The following is a 14,319-nucleotide window of genomic DNA, read 5'->3' as shown; positions in this document are numbered from 1 at the left end:
GGCCTAACATGATGAGCTGTGGAGTTTGAATTTCATTCTTTAGATGATAAAGAACCATCAAAGTTTCTTTTAATGGAAGGGAGGGAGGGGGAAAAAATTGTATTAAAACAGTTCAATAGAGAGTAGGCTAGTATGTTATACTTGCCAGTCATCTAAGTTCTGGGCTTCATCATTGCCCTACGAAATGCTAATAAATCAGTCAGCCACTCCGTATCCCCCTTAGCCTTTATACTTTTAGCTGTCCTGCTTGAAATTATGTGTAAATGAGTTAAAGGTATAATGAGGGGAGAGGGATTAGAAAATACTGACAAAAGCAATAATAAAATTACCCAAAGGCTGCTGACAAGTTTTCCCACCCTATCCTAAACTGTATATTCTAACCATAAATATTAGAATAACTATCTTGTAGACAAGGTTCTATATAAAAGAGGAAGAGTTAAGGAAAAGTAACTGCCCAGGTCTTATTTCTTTGTTATAATACATGAGCCACATTTTAAAATAGTCAGGAGGTTATAGTTATGAACAGGAAGATAAAGCATCTGTTCAGAACGGAGTTAAACATAGTTCACACCCTACAACTCAGCACTTTAAGTTATAAAAGTATTTAATATTTTTCAAGAATGAATAAAGGAGTAATACCTAATTTATTTAGGTAGAAAAACACTTTTCATTTCTGAACCCTCAACTATCAGTTCTTTTTATCAGTGACTTCTACAAACATTATGTAAAGAAACAGTTTGGAGTAAGTGGATGTGCTCCACTTGTATCTCTGATGCCAGTCTGATACTGAATCTGTATTGTAAAGTAAGAGAATATAATTGATAGAAGCCATTTGCCTTTGTAAACAACTGACCACATGTCAGACTTTAACTTCAAAGAATTACAGAAATGGAGTCAAGATGTTTCTGGTTCTGTTTCTAGCTCTGCAAGAATACTAAAGCAGATGCAACAGTGAAGGATTTGTATGTTGAAAATGCGCAGTTGTTGAAAGCTCTGGAAATGACTGAACAGCGACAAAAAACAGCCGAGAAGAAAAATTACCTCCTAGAAGAGAAGATTGCCAGCCTCAGCAATATAGTCAGGAATCTGACACCAGCACCACTGACTTCTACACCTCCCTTGAGGTCATAGCAAAGCCAAAGGATACACTCATGTTTGTGCACTTTACTGGAATGGATGGGACATTTCAGTAGGTTCTGTCAACCTTCTTTTTAATTATTAAGTTAAAAAACCTTTCATGGCTTCAAGTTAAGCCTAACTTAGAACTGCCAGCCACAGAATTGAAGTCTTCATTCACTGTAATGAGTTTTTCTAAACAGACTCTAATGGGAGTTGCAAACAGTCACATATTTCACTGTTGGAAGTATTCCCAACTTTTGAATTTTTAAGAAGATTCTAATAGCCACCAAGAAGGTACATATTGAAAACAATTCAAGAACCTTAAACTCCAGTTTTGAATGAGTTTTTTGAAATAATTATTAAATTCTAGCTATTTTCAGTTTGATATCTAATTAATTTTGTTTTTGATCTTTATTTTAAAGCAAATGTATGCCGTCTTAACATTTAAATATGGAAAAGTCATTCTGTTTCTAATAGTTCATTCTTTGAATTAACTGTTAAACTTCCTACTTGGCAACAGAAACTGGGCTTAATAACCACTGAGGTCAAAAAAGACAGTCCATAGAACTCTACCTTCGGATACCTACGACAGTATTATCACTCTTGATGTATTATAGATATGCAACTGGTTTACTCAGCTGCACTGTTAACTAATGCTGAAGCTTTACTTTCTTTAAATAGTCCTCTTTTTTCCTTCTTATAAGTTTTACTTGGGAGCTTGTCTTCTAAAAATGGATAAAGCCACATTCTTAAAGCATTTGAACTATAGGGAAAGCACTGGACAAACCACTTTGGAGAACAGCTACTCTTAGTAGAGAGAGAAGGACACCGGGTGGGTTTCTCTCTCTCAAAAGTCTGGGAATTCATGAAGTTACATTTGGGGTTGCTTCAAGAACTCAGGGAACAATACTTTAAACTGTCTTCCTGAAATAACATAGGGCCTCTGTAAGAATTTAAAATGTATAAACCACATGACCTTATTTATTTGTCTTATATTTAGAGCCATAGTGGGACTTTCATTTCTCACTTTTAGTGAATGTAATCTTCTGAAAAAAGGCCTTGATTTTACAGTTAAAATCCTCTTCTAAACTATGGAATAGTTATTATTTGCTTATTTGTTTAAATAGATCAAAATTTCCATACTTCCTATGCTTCTACACCTCAAATCTGATAAGAATTTCTTACTGTGATAAGTAAGTACTGGCATGCCATCCGAGGTAAAAGAGTGCCAAGTAGCATTTCCCATTTAGTCTCAATACCAGAACTTTATAGAACAATACACATTTAGATTCAATAACTTTTTTGCCCTCCAAGTAAAATCTACGAAGTAGCCTACTTCATCCAGCAGTTGGTGGAGTGTTTAATCAAACAGCAAAATTAAACACTGCTTTATGGGCAAGCACAAAAGATGAAGCAAACTGCCTAAGAAGTCATAGGTCAGAAACTCAATCTCAATACAGGGAGCATCGAGGAGTTTCAGAGTTCCTCCAGGCCTAACCATGTACCATGTCCCGCCTGCCAACACAGGAGTCCTCACTACAAGATCCCTGACAAGGCATGGTTGTTTATGGGACTGGGAGTTCTCACTCATGAAGCAAACCTTTTCACGCCTGGACAGCCCTTGTGAGAAAGTCCTGATTTCCTCTTGGAAAGGGAATTTTAGTCCTTCCCTGCAAGTACATTTCAAAGCATTTGATATCTGCTATCACACCTTCCCTTATCTTTCTTTTCCAAACATTACTAGTAAATATAACTACTTTTACCTCTTTGGATTTAACAGAGAATCCTTTTCACTTAAAACTGTGGTTAGGCCTAGGGTAAGGTCATAAATAAACTAAGTGTCTATGGTATACTTACATGATATATGAGTTACTCAACGTTATTGCCATCAGAAATGAACACCAAGAATATTTCTCAAATATTTATCTTAGCATGTGCTCACATGATGTAGTTTTTACATTATGAAAAGTGTAGGTTGATTTGTTTATTTCTCATAAATCTGTATTTATGTGTGTATAAAATCCTGTACAGTGAATGTGAATATGACTTTCTGGAAAGTTGTAGACTACATTTAGAACCCCTTTATCCAAAATCAAAATGCTGCTCAAATGGAAGTTTGTTTAACCAACATCTAAGTGCTTAATTTCTTGCTTTACTGCATTTATAAGATTGGAAAGAAAAAAAAAATCAACACGAGAAATGTAGTTACCTTAAACTGATATATTTGTGTGGCAGTTTATTTTTATAAATTAGTTTAAAATAGGAATTTAACTGGCAATTGATAATATAGCTTATAGGTTTTTAAAAGACCTTGTAGCCCTGGCTGGTGCTGCTCAGTCGACTGAGTGCTGGACTGCAAAGCAAAGGGTTGGCAGTTCGATTCCCAGTCAGGGCACAAGCCTGGGTTGTGGGCCAGGTCCCCAGTAATGGGCTCACAAGAGGCAACCATATATTAATGTTTCTCTCCCTCTCATTCTCCCTTCCTTTTCCTCTTTAAAAATAAATAAAATCTTTCTTTAAAAAATTGTTTAAAAATCATAAGACCTTTTAAAGAAATTAAACTTAAAATTAAATGATTAGATATAGCTTTCAGACTTTATAATAGTACTCTTTAAAAAATCACAAGTTATGTATAATTTTATAGACATTTATAGCTGCTTGTTTGTTAAAAGCACTGGTTAAACTTTCTTTTGACTTCCTAAGAACAGCTATTTAAATTAAGTCATAGAAGATGGGATCTTCATTTCAAGGAAAGAGAATTTGCTTTTGTGATGATAGTACGTTGCACTGAGAAGAAGAAAATGTGGATAGTAAAACCTGCGTTTTATTTCACTTTCTTCTGCTTTTTAGAAACCTGGGCTCTTAAACTCATATTTGTGAAGGGAGAAAAGTAGAAGGGGAGGGGTAGAACCACCATAGTATTTTATTTATTTTTCTAAAATTTAATAAACTCAGATTTTAAAACTGTTTTAAATGTGAATGCTCCCCAGAAGCTTCAAATGCTTTTCTGATATATTTAATCTTAAGCATATTTTACATAAATAGATCACCAAGTCATAGGCTTTCAAGGTATCAGAGGAACTGTTACAGGTCTAGTATTTCAATAATGTACCAATACCCAAGGCAGATAATATTATTATGAGGAACTTATTTTTTTTAAAGAACGAATGAGAATTCACAGCAGATTTTATGTTGAATGAGTTTCTTATTTTTGTGATTTTTTTTTCTGAGTGAAGGAAAAGAGAAATGTGTTGCTACTGTCAACATTTTAAAGGTATCCCCAATCAAGGGAAGACTAAGTGCTTTGTAATAAATAGTATTAAGCAAGTCTGGTTTTGAACAGATTATCTGGAATGACTCATTGGAATGATATAATTATACAAGTAAGCCAAAAACCATGTCAAAGCCTCATAACCAAAGCATTCCATATTTAAAACTTATTCATTATATCATGTTTGGACCTATTTAAACATCTCAACACTGTAAAATAGAGTCGGTATTATGGCATATGAATAGCTGTTTAATAATAAATCCAAGTTAGCTTTCTGTTTCTTAGTTTTTCTGAAAGATATGTTAAATTTATTCTTATGGGAAGACATCACAGCATGATTTAAGAGAACACTGGTTTTGTGAAGGAAAACCTGAATTCATCTAAAGCCATCTCTAGGAATCTTCTCAGATACAGATTAATGTGTATGTGTTTATATCGACCTTGTATATTTCACCTTAGCCATTCTATCTTAGAAATTTTAAATACGAGCTTAAAATGTAAATAAATCATTTTGCAAAAATGACTTTTGTTTTCTATACACCTTGAACTTTTACTAACAGTCTCAGTGTATCATTGGTATTTAGTGTGGAAACATCAAAATATTGCACTTAAAATTCTGCAAACGCAGACTCTGATCCTCTACTCCAGACTTAATGAATCAGATTATGCATTTCTTAAAAATCCCCAAATGATGTGTATGTGGTTTAGGGCCCTGGTACTTCATTTTTGTCGCAGAATTGATAACACTGGCAAGTTTAGGGTCTCTGTTCTTGTTGTGGTTCATAATTTACTTATAAAATTCTGATTTAACCATAGGTGAGGCCATGCTTGGGATTTTGGGTGCTTCGGAGGTGGCATTATTTCACTTTGCCATCTCCATGGGTGACACAGACTTTTTTAGTTGAGCTGTGCATGAATGATGATTTAAGTGCAATTATAACACAAAAAAGTTAACCTGAAAGCACATTATTTAATATGCTGAATACCGAAATATAAAATAGCAATGTTGCCTAAACTAGACCCACCTTATGAGCCTGGTTTTATTTCTTTTCAAAGCTTTTAAACCAGACTCATACTGCCTTTATGAGGCAAGAACTATCATCCCCATTTTACAGATGAGAATACTGCAACTTAGCAAAGTTGTGACTTACTCAAGGCCACCTAGCCTGCTAAGTAGTGGGCACAGGACCCAAGGCCCAAGTCTGTGTGTACTAATATGTTGCAACAATTGAGGGGGAACTAGGTGGTGGAGAAGTAAGTGGAAGCTACACTAACCTCCTCCCAGAACAAATCTGGAATTACAACTAAATTGTACAGAAATCCTGAATAACCAACTGGGAAAAAAAAAAAACAAAAAAACACCCAACACAGCAGCAAAAAGGAAAAAATAACTTTCTAATGAGGAAAGCTTAAGAAACATTTTGGACAACATAAAGTGTAACAACATACATGTCATGGAAATATCAGAAGAGAGTGAGCAAGGGATCGAGAACTGATTTGAAAAAATGAAGACTGAAAACTTCCCTAATCTGGTGAAGGGAATGGGTCAACATTCGAGATCAAGGAAGAATTCACAAGATACCTTGTAACTAACAAAACTGACACAACAATCCAAAATCTGAGGGACACCGAGAAAGCAAGCCTAAGAGGGAAATTCATAGCATTACAGGCCTATCTCTAAAAACAAGAAAAAGCTCAAATAAACCATCTAATTTTACACTTGAAGGTACTAGAAGAGGAACAAAAATAGCTCGAAGTGAGTAGAAAGAAAGAAATAATAAAGATCAGAGCAGACATAAACGAAAGAGTCTAAAAAAATGATACAAAAGATCGAAACCAAGATCTGCTTCTTTGAAAAAGTAAACAAGATTGACAGACCTTTAACCAGACTCATTAAGAAAAAAAGAGAGAGGACCCAAATAAATAAAATCAGGAATGAAAGAAGAAAAATAACAAATGACACCAAAGGAATACAAAGGATTGTAAGAAAATAGTACTTTTAATTATATTTTATTGATTATGCTATTACAGTTGTCCCCATTTTTCCACCTTTCCCCCCTCCACCCAGCACACCCCACTCCCTCAGGCAAGTCCACACCATTGTTCATGTCCATGGGTCATACATTTAAGATCTGGCTACTCCATTTCCTGTACTGTACTTTACATCCCCATGGCTATTCTGTAGCTACCAATTTGTACTTCTTAATCCCCTCACTTCTTCACCCATTCCCCCATACCCCACTCCCTTTTGGCAACATCTAAACACTGTTGGTATCCATGATTTTGTCTCTGTTCTTCTTGTCTGCTTAGATTGTTTTTTAGAATCAACTGTTGATAGATATGTGTTTATTGCCTTTTATTGTTCATATTTTTTATCTTTTTCTTAAATGAGTCCCTTTAATATTTCATATAATAATGGTTTGGTAATGATGAACTCCTTTAGTTTTTTCTTGTCTGGGAAGAACTTTATCTGCCCTTTGATTCTAAACAATATCTTTTCTGGGTAGAACAATCTTGGTTGAAGTTCTCTGCTTTTCATGACTTTGAGTATTTCTTGCCAATCCCTTCTAGCCTGCAAAGTTTCTTTTTAGAAATTAACTGACAGTCTTATGGGAACTCCCTTGGAGGTAACTAACTGCTTTTCTCTTGCTGCTTTTAGGAGTCTCTCTTTACCTTTAACCTTTGCCATTTTAATTATGATGTGTCTTAGAGTGGGCTTCTTTGCATCCATCTTGTTTGGGACTCTTTGTGGTTCCCGGACTTGCATGTATATTTCCTTCACCAAATTAGGGAAGTTTTCTTTCATTATTTTTTCAAATATATTTCCAATTTCTTGCTTTTTCTCTTCTCCTTTTGGCTCTCCTATGATGTGTATGTTGGAATGCTTGAAGTCGTCCCAGAGGTTCCTTACACTATCCTCATTGTTTTGGATTCATCTTTCTTCTCGTTGTTTTGATTAGTGGTTGTTTGCTTCCTTATATTCCAAATCATTGATTTGATTCTCAGCTTCATCCACCTACTGTTGTTTCCCTGTATATTGTTGATTTCAAGTAGTGTATCCTCTGTTTCTGACTGGATCTTTTTTAAGCTGCTGAGAACCTCACTGAGTTCCTTGAGCATCCTTATAACTAGTGTTTTGAACTTTGCGTCTGATAGATTGATATCTCCCTTTTGTTTGGTTCTTTTTCTGAAGTTTTGATCTGTTAATTCATTTTGGCCATGTTTCTTTGTCTTCTCATTTTGGCAGCCTCTCTGTGTTTGTTTCTGTGCATTAGGTAGAGTTGCCATGACTTCTTGTCTTGGTATGTGGCCTAATGTAGTAGCTGTCCTGTAGGGTCCAGTGGCACACCCTCCCCTATCACTCAAGCTGGGTACTCAAGGTGCAGCCTCCATGTGGGCTGAATACACCCTCCTCTTGTACTTGAGACCTGATTGCTGTTGGTAGGTCAATGGGAGGCTGCAAGGATTGGCTGTGACCACTGACCACCAATCTCCACCCTTTGTGGAGGGTCAGCTGTGTAGATGCTCTGATGTGGTCTGTAGTTGTCCACTGGGTGTGAAGGCTCTGGGATTTCAGGGTGGTGCAGGCCAAAGTCAGCCCCTACCTGTGTTCTGCCTGGGGCTATTTTGCATGAGCTGTAATGCAGTCTGAGTTGTCGTTGCTTAGCATGGCTTGGAGATTCCAGGTGAACCTAACTGTGAATCTAGGCTGGCTGATACTAGCGCCTGACAGGCAGCCACTTAGCAAGAGGTACAGGGCCAGGGGCTCACTGAGGCCATCTGTTGCTTGTTTGAGGTGATATAGGAATTTGTAAAGCGTGAGCCAAGACCAGCCATTCATATGAAACAGTATCTATTAACACCTTGGATGGGCCCATAAGTTGAGTGGGACAGAGCCTCAGAGGATCTCCAGGATGGGGCAAACAGTGTTAGGTTAATGGAGTCTCAGATATGGCACCTGCCTGCCACCTCTGTTGCTCTCTTGGCGGGAGGGGGCGTGGTTCAGAGAAGGAACAATGGCCTCTGCCTGCCTTTCTGTCTGGGAGAAAGCTGTCCCCCAGCTCTCTTGTTGATGCCAGATACATCAGTTCTTTCCTATATGCCACTGGTGTCTTTCAATATGCTACCCTGGTGCTGGGGCTCAGAGAGTGAGCCAGAGTAAGTCTGTGGGTTCTTTAAGAGGAAAAGCTTGGGACTCCTCTTCCACCAACTTAGTCCCTGCTGGTTTTTGCAGCCAGAAGTAGTGGGAACTTACCCTTCTGGCACTGAAACCCTGGGCTAGATGATCTGGAGTGAGGTCAGGGCTACTTGATCCTGAGCTATCCCTCCTGAGTTGTTATCCACCACACATAGATGTGGGACAAGCCTGTTCCTCATGTCCACCCCTCCTACCAGTCTGGATAGATGTGATTTCTTTAGTTCCATAGTTGTCAGACTTCCATTTAACTCGATTTATGACAGTTCTGAGTGATGGCTGTTCTATAATTTAGTTGTATTTTGATGTGGTTGTGTGAGGAGGCCAGCCCTACTTACCTATGCTGCCACCTTGACCGAGTCTAATATAGGAAAATATTATGAACAACTATATTCAACAAGCTGGACAAGCTGGACAAAATGGATAAATTCCTAGAAACATACAATCTTCCAAAAATAAATCAGAAAGAATCAGAGAATCTAAATAGGCAGATTATACTTTGTGAAATTGCAATTGAAACACTGATCAAAACTCCCAACAAACAAAAGTCCTGGATGGGATGGCTTCACAGGTGAATTTTACCAAACATTCATAGAAGAACTAGCACCTCTCCTTCTCAAAGTATTTCAAAATTCCAAGAGGATGGAGGCTTTCAAACCCATTTTACAAAGTCAGCATTATCCTAGTTCCAAAACCAAATAAAGACACTACCAAAAAAGAAAATTATAGGCCAATATCCCTGACGAACATAGATGCTAAAATCATCAACAAAATATTAATAAACCAAATACAGCAATGCATCAAAAAGATCATACTCTATGACACTATGATCAAGTGGGATTTATCCCAGGACTGCAAAGTTGGTACAATATTCATATATCAATGAATGTGATTCACCACATAAATAAAATGAAGGTTAAAAACTACACGATCGTGTAACTAGATGCAAAAAAAGCATTTGATAAAATCCGCCACCATTTATGATAAAAACTTTTAGCAAAGTGGGAATAGAGGGAACATACATAATAAAGGCCATATATGACAAACTCATTACCAGCATCATACTCAATGGGCAAAAACTACAGCATTCCCCTAAGATCGGGAACAAGACTGGGATGTCCACTTTCACCTCTCTTATTCAACATTGTACTGGAAGTCCTAACTGCAGCAATCAGACAAGAAGAAATAAAAGGCATCCAAATTGGAAAGGAAGAAGTAAAACTGTCTTCATTTGCAGATGACTAGATACTGTACATAGAAAACCCAAAAGATTGCACCAAGTAAACTACTAAAACTGATAAATGAATTCAGCAAAGTAGCAGGATATAAAATTAATACCCAGGAATCAGTTGCATTTTTATATGCCAATAATGAACTAACAGAGAAATTAAGAAAACAATCCCATTCACAACTGCTTCAAAAAAAAAAAAAAAACAACCTAGGAATAAACCTAACCAAGGATATAAAATATCTGTACTTGGGAAATAATAAGACACTGAAGAAAGAAATTAAAGAAGATATGAATAAGTGGAAATACATACCATGTTCATGGATAGGAAGAATTAACATATTAAAAAGTCCAACTAGCCCTGCTAATGTGGCTCAGCGGATTGAGCGCTGGGCCTGTGTTACAGAATAAGTTACAGTACACACAACAGGGTGAATAAATCTGAAAACAATTATTTCTTGGAAAAGAAATAACAAAAGAGTACATACTGTATAATTTCATTCATATAAATTTCAAGCACCTGAAAACTAATCTATGTGACATAAAACAGATTAAGATGGGAGGTTGTGGGAAAAAGCAGAAAGGGCGATATAAAAGAGGACAAGGAAACTTTGGGGGTAATGGCTATGTTAATTATCTTGATCATGGTAATGGTTTCTCAGGTTTTATAGATGTCAAAAACTTATCAAATTACATGCTTTAAACACATGCACTTTATTGTATGTCAATTATACCTCAATAAAGCTAGTAAGAAAAAAAATGAAAGAGTAACCTGATAGAAATTTGCATTAAAATGAAGATGGAAAAAGAATGGGGAAGAATGTTAATCATGATCGGTGTTCAGGTGTCTGCATTTTAATCTATATAGTGTGATATTTCTATTCTTTCCTATAATTTTCCCTATTGCTACTCTTCTTTTTGGTCACAAAATAACACACACTTAGTGAGTTGCCCTTTTAGTATGAGATAGAAGGAATTTCTGATATCTTCACACCTATTACTTGATGCTTTTTTAACTCCAAAATACATTGATATGATACTCCGCCTAACTCAGAGGGCTCAAAGTGAACTTACGCAATTCTTTTTCAGGTAAAATTTTTCCTCAGTGCCTTCTTACCTGATTGAAATTCATCAGCATTGTTAATGTATACTTTTGTGGATCTAGCAGGTTCAGGATGCTTGGTGTGAGAGAGGTAGAGGACATATTCTATACCCTAGCAAAGTTTACAGACTACTTATATAAAAAAGAACGTAAATATAAAGCAGAGATCAAAGACAGATTAAAACACTGCTGATGAGAAATTTAGCAATCAAAACCTTGAAACTATTTGCAAACTCACTGCATTAGTTTCCTGCTTAACAAATTACTACAAATTTAGTGGCATAAAACAACACAAATTTATGACTTAAACTTTCTGGAGCTTAGAAGTTCAAAATCAGTCTCACTGGGCTAAAGTCCAAGTGCTGCCAGGACTGGTTATTTCTGGAGACTATGAGAGGAGAATTTTCTTAACGTTTTTAGCTTCTGGAGGCTACCATGTTCCTTAACTCATGGCTTCTTCCTCACATCGCTCCAACCTGTATTACCACATTGCCTATTTCTATCCACATAAGAACCCTTGTGATTACATCGGGCCCACCTGGAAAACACAAGATAATTTCCACATCTTGATCCTTAACTTAATCTCATCTGCAAAATCCCTTTTACCATGTTAACATATTCATTGGTTCTGGGAACGAGGTCATGGACATCTTTGGGGTGCCATTATCTAGCCTACCTCATTCTTTGACCCAGCGGTTCTTCTAAGCTTTCAATCCAAAGTAAGTGTGCCCAGAAATTCAACTATAAAGCTATTCACCTGAGGAACCAATCACTGAGGATCCTGGAAGAAGGAATTTCTCCGCATCCATAACAAAAGCTACAGTGATTCTCTATCTGAACCATTCTAGCCGTGGATCATTATATTATACTCAGCAGTGTCAGTTGTTCAAATATTAGTTATTAATATTACCATTAGAATTCAACAAAATTTGGGATTTAGGTGGGAGCAGAGAAAGTAGGTTGAAATTCATTTTTCCCCCCTACATTTTGTCATGGTAATCCCAAATCAGAAATATCATCAAAGTTGTCACTGGAAAGATCAATGATGCTATAATTAAGAAAATTGTCTTTATTGAGAGATACGATCAATTCAGTTACATTAGCTGATCATGTATGAGATAACCAGGTCCTGGTATGCAAGTCTGTACATGCTTTAAATTTGGAGGAGACTATGGAAATAGTTTGAACACCAGACTATTTATGGAAATTCTGAGCACCAGTGTGTTTGGAGGCCTAATAGCACTGTGAGTTTAACAGTGAAGCACATCAGTAAAGTATAATATTTGAATGCTACTACTGAGTGATTTGAAATAGAAGTTCTAGGAATTCAAAGGCTTCTATGGAAAACATAAGGAGAAAATTTGTTATTTATATGTATTTTATTTATAATATCCTTTCCTCTTCCCTTTCTACTGATTTCTTGGACATTCCCTTCATCCTTTCTCAATGGCTCATGGTTTGTTTTTACCATATTCCCTATCTTCTGACATGCTGCCTTCACATTACTTAATTTTCTCAATTGCATCACTTCCACCTCTACTCCAAATACTGGCTAATGTGGTCACACCTGGTAATTTATCATTTAAAACTCCTGAAATTCCTCTCTGACCACAACCTCCTGTTCATGCCCTCCCATTTCCTCACTCCACTAAATCTGTTCTTTGTCTACATTGTTATTTCTGGTTCCTCAATCCTGATCAGATAAACAGCATTGCCAGCCAAACACAAAGGATCTTGATATTTAATGTTCTGTTCAGACCTGCTTTGACTAAAAGCATAATTTGGGTTAAGTTTTTATAGATAGTAAACTCTTTAAAGTAAAAAAAAAAATTTAAAGAAGTATTTGACATGGGAAAACACAAAACAAAGTCTGATTTCTTTAAAATCTTAATTCCCACAATTGTTTCGTTTTCTCTATATTAAAATGTATGTAATGCCTACTACCAGTCCATTTTCAACTGCTCCTCCAATCCCGAGTTTGCTGGATTTCATTCTCAAGTAGGTCTTTTCAGAAGGGCCTACACTGTATTCTCCCAAGTTTTTTATATTTTACTGCCTTTCATTTTTCCTCGAATCTTCAACCTTTATTACTTTCTTAATTTGTTCCAAACTGTAGAGGAAAGTCCCATCTTAAATTCCATCTTAAATTCCATCTTTTCCTAGGTGCTTCCTTCCAGAGTCCACTTAATCCTATTCCAGTCTAGACTGATTGAGTTCCAGGTGTACGGTTGCGGTACTGAAACTTAAATTCATTACTTTCTTGCATCAGATTCACTATTTCTTTAATCCCTATTTTCCTGCTTTTGTTTTGTTTGTTCTTTGTGTGTAAGAGAGTTTAATTCTCTTATTTTGTTAGAAATTTTGTGATAATTTACTAGGATAGGGTATATGAAAAGCATAGTTTCTGAGTTCCTTCATGTCTAAAAGTGTCTCTACTCTCCCCTTCCTTTGATTGCTGTTTTGGATGGATATGGAATTGTAAAATAAAACTGGTTTTCCTTCTTTTATCTGAAGGCATTGTTCCATTGTCTTCGAGCAGTCCTTGTTGACGATGAAAACCCTGATGCTAGTCTGATTCTCATTCCTTTATAATTGGCCCTTGCTTTCACTTAAAGAGAAGTTTTCCAGACCTTCCCTTTATCCTTGATGTTCTGAAATTTCTCAATGTCATATTGAGATATGAATCTTTTTTTCATTATTTTTGAGGGGCACTTGAGATACCCTTTCAGTTGAGAAATTCTTTTCCTTCATTTTTGAAAAAAAAACCTTGTATTTTGGTGGGGGAGGGTGATGTTCTCTCCATTTCCTCTATTATCTCTTTCTAGAATTTACATTATCAGGATATTGGGCCTCTTATATAGAGACTCTTTCTTACTTTCCCTTTTATTTCCCGCTTCTGTCTTTCTTTTATGTTTTCTGGGAGATTTGCTCAACTTTACCTTCCTTTCTTCTGAATATTTTAGTTGACAACCCCTGTCTTTAAATACGAGGAGCTCTTTATGGCTCTCTGATTATTTCTTTTTCATAGCATCCTTTTGTTGATTTATGGAGGCAATATCTTCTCTCAAATATCTCTGTTGATGGTAATAAGTGTTGGTGCTTAAAGTATCCATCTATCTTCTGAATTATTTACTTTCTTTGGGGCCTTATTTTTCTGTTTATATGCTGTCTCTCATGTTGCAATTTTCCCTAAAATTTCTAGTGATGCTTGGTTGCACATTTGTATTTAAGAAGGATATATTAAAAAACAACAACACTGAGTCTGTGTGAAGGATCAGGGCCCATTGCCTGGCAGACTTCCCTATGAGATGAGGTGGCTGTTTTGTTGTATGACCTACAACTGTTAGAATGCAAAGACCTTTGCTGTAGGGCCATTTTATTTCTCCAGAAAAGAACCCAAATAT

The 14,319-nt window shown here is 36.3% G+C and overlaps 1 protein-coding gene across 8 annotated transcripts in view; it reads left to right on the top strand.

Moving 5' to 3' along the window:
- Positions 1 to 3,196, top strand: part of NIN (ninein) — a 92,786-nt gene extending 89,590 nt beyond the window's left edge. For 7 of the 8 annotated variants that reach the window (XM_071221996.1, XM_071221993.1, XM_071221994.1 and 4 more), the window contains one exon: positions 922 to 3,196. In XM_071221996.1, the coding sequence (XP_071078097.1) occupies positions 922 to 1,131 (210 nt within the window). In that variant the 3' untranslated portion in view covers positions 1,132 to 3,196. The remainder of the gene's footprint in view (positions 1 to 921) is intronic. The other variant, XM_071221998.1, reaches the window with a different exon arrangement.
- The last annotated feature ends 11,123 nt before the right edge of the window (positions 3,197 to 14,319 follow it).

This window comes from Desmodus rotundus, chromosome 7 (assembly GCF_022682495.2).
Source record: "Desmodus rotundus isolate HL8 chromosome 7, HLdesRot8A.1, whole genome shotgun sequence".
Taxonomy (NCBI): domain Eukaryota; kingdom Metazoa; phylum Chordata; class Mammalia; order Chiroptera; family Phyllostomidae; genus Desmodus; species Desmodus rotundus.
Note: the sequence above shows the minus strand (reverse complement) of the source record. Positions and strands in the feature narration are given on the sequence as shown.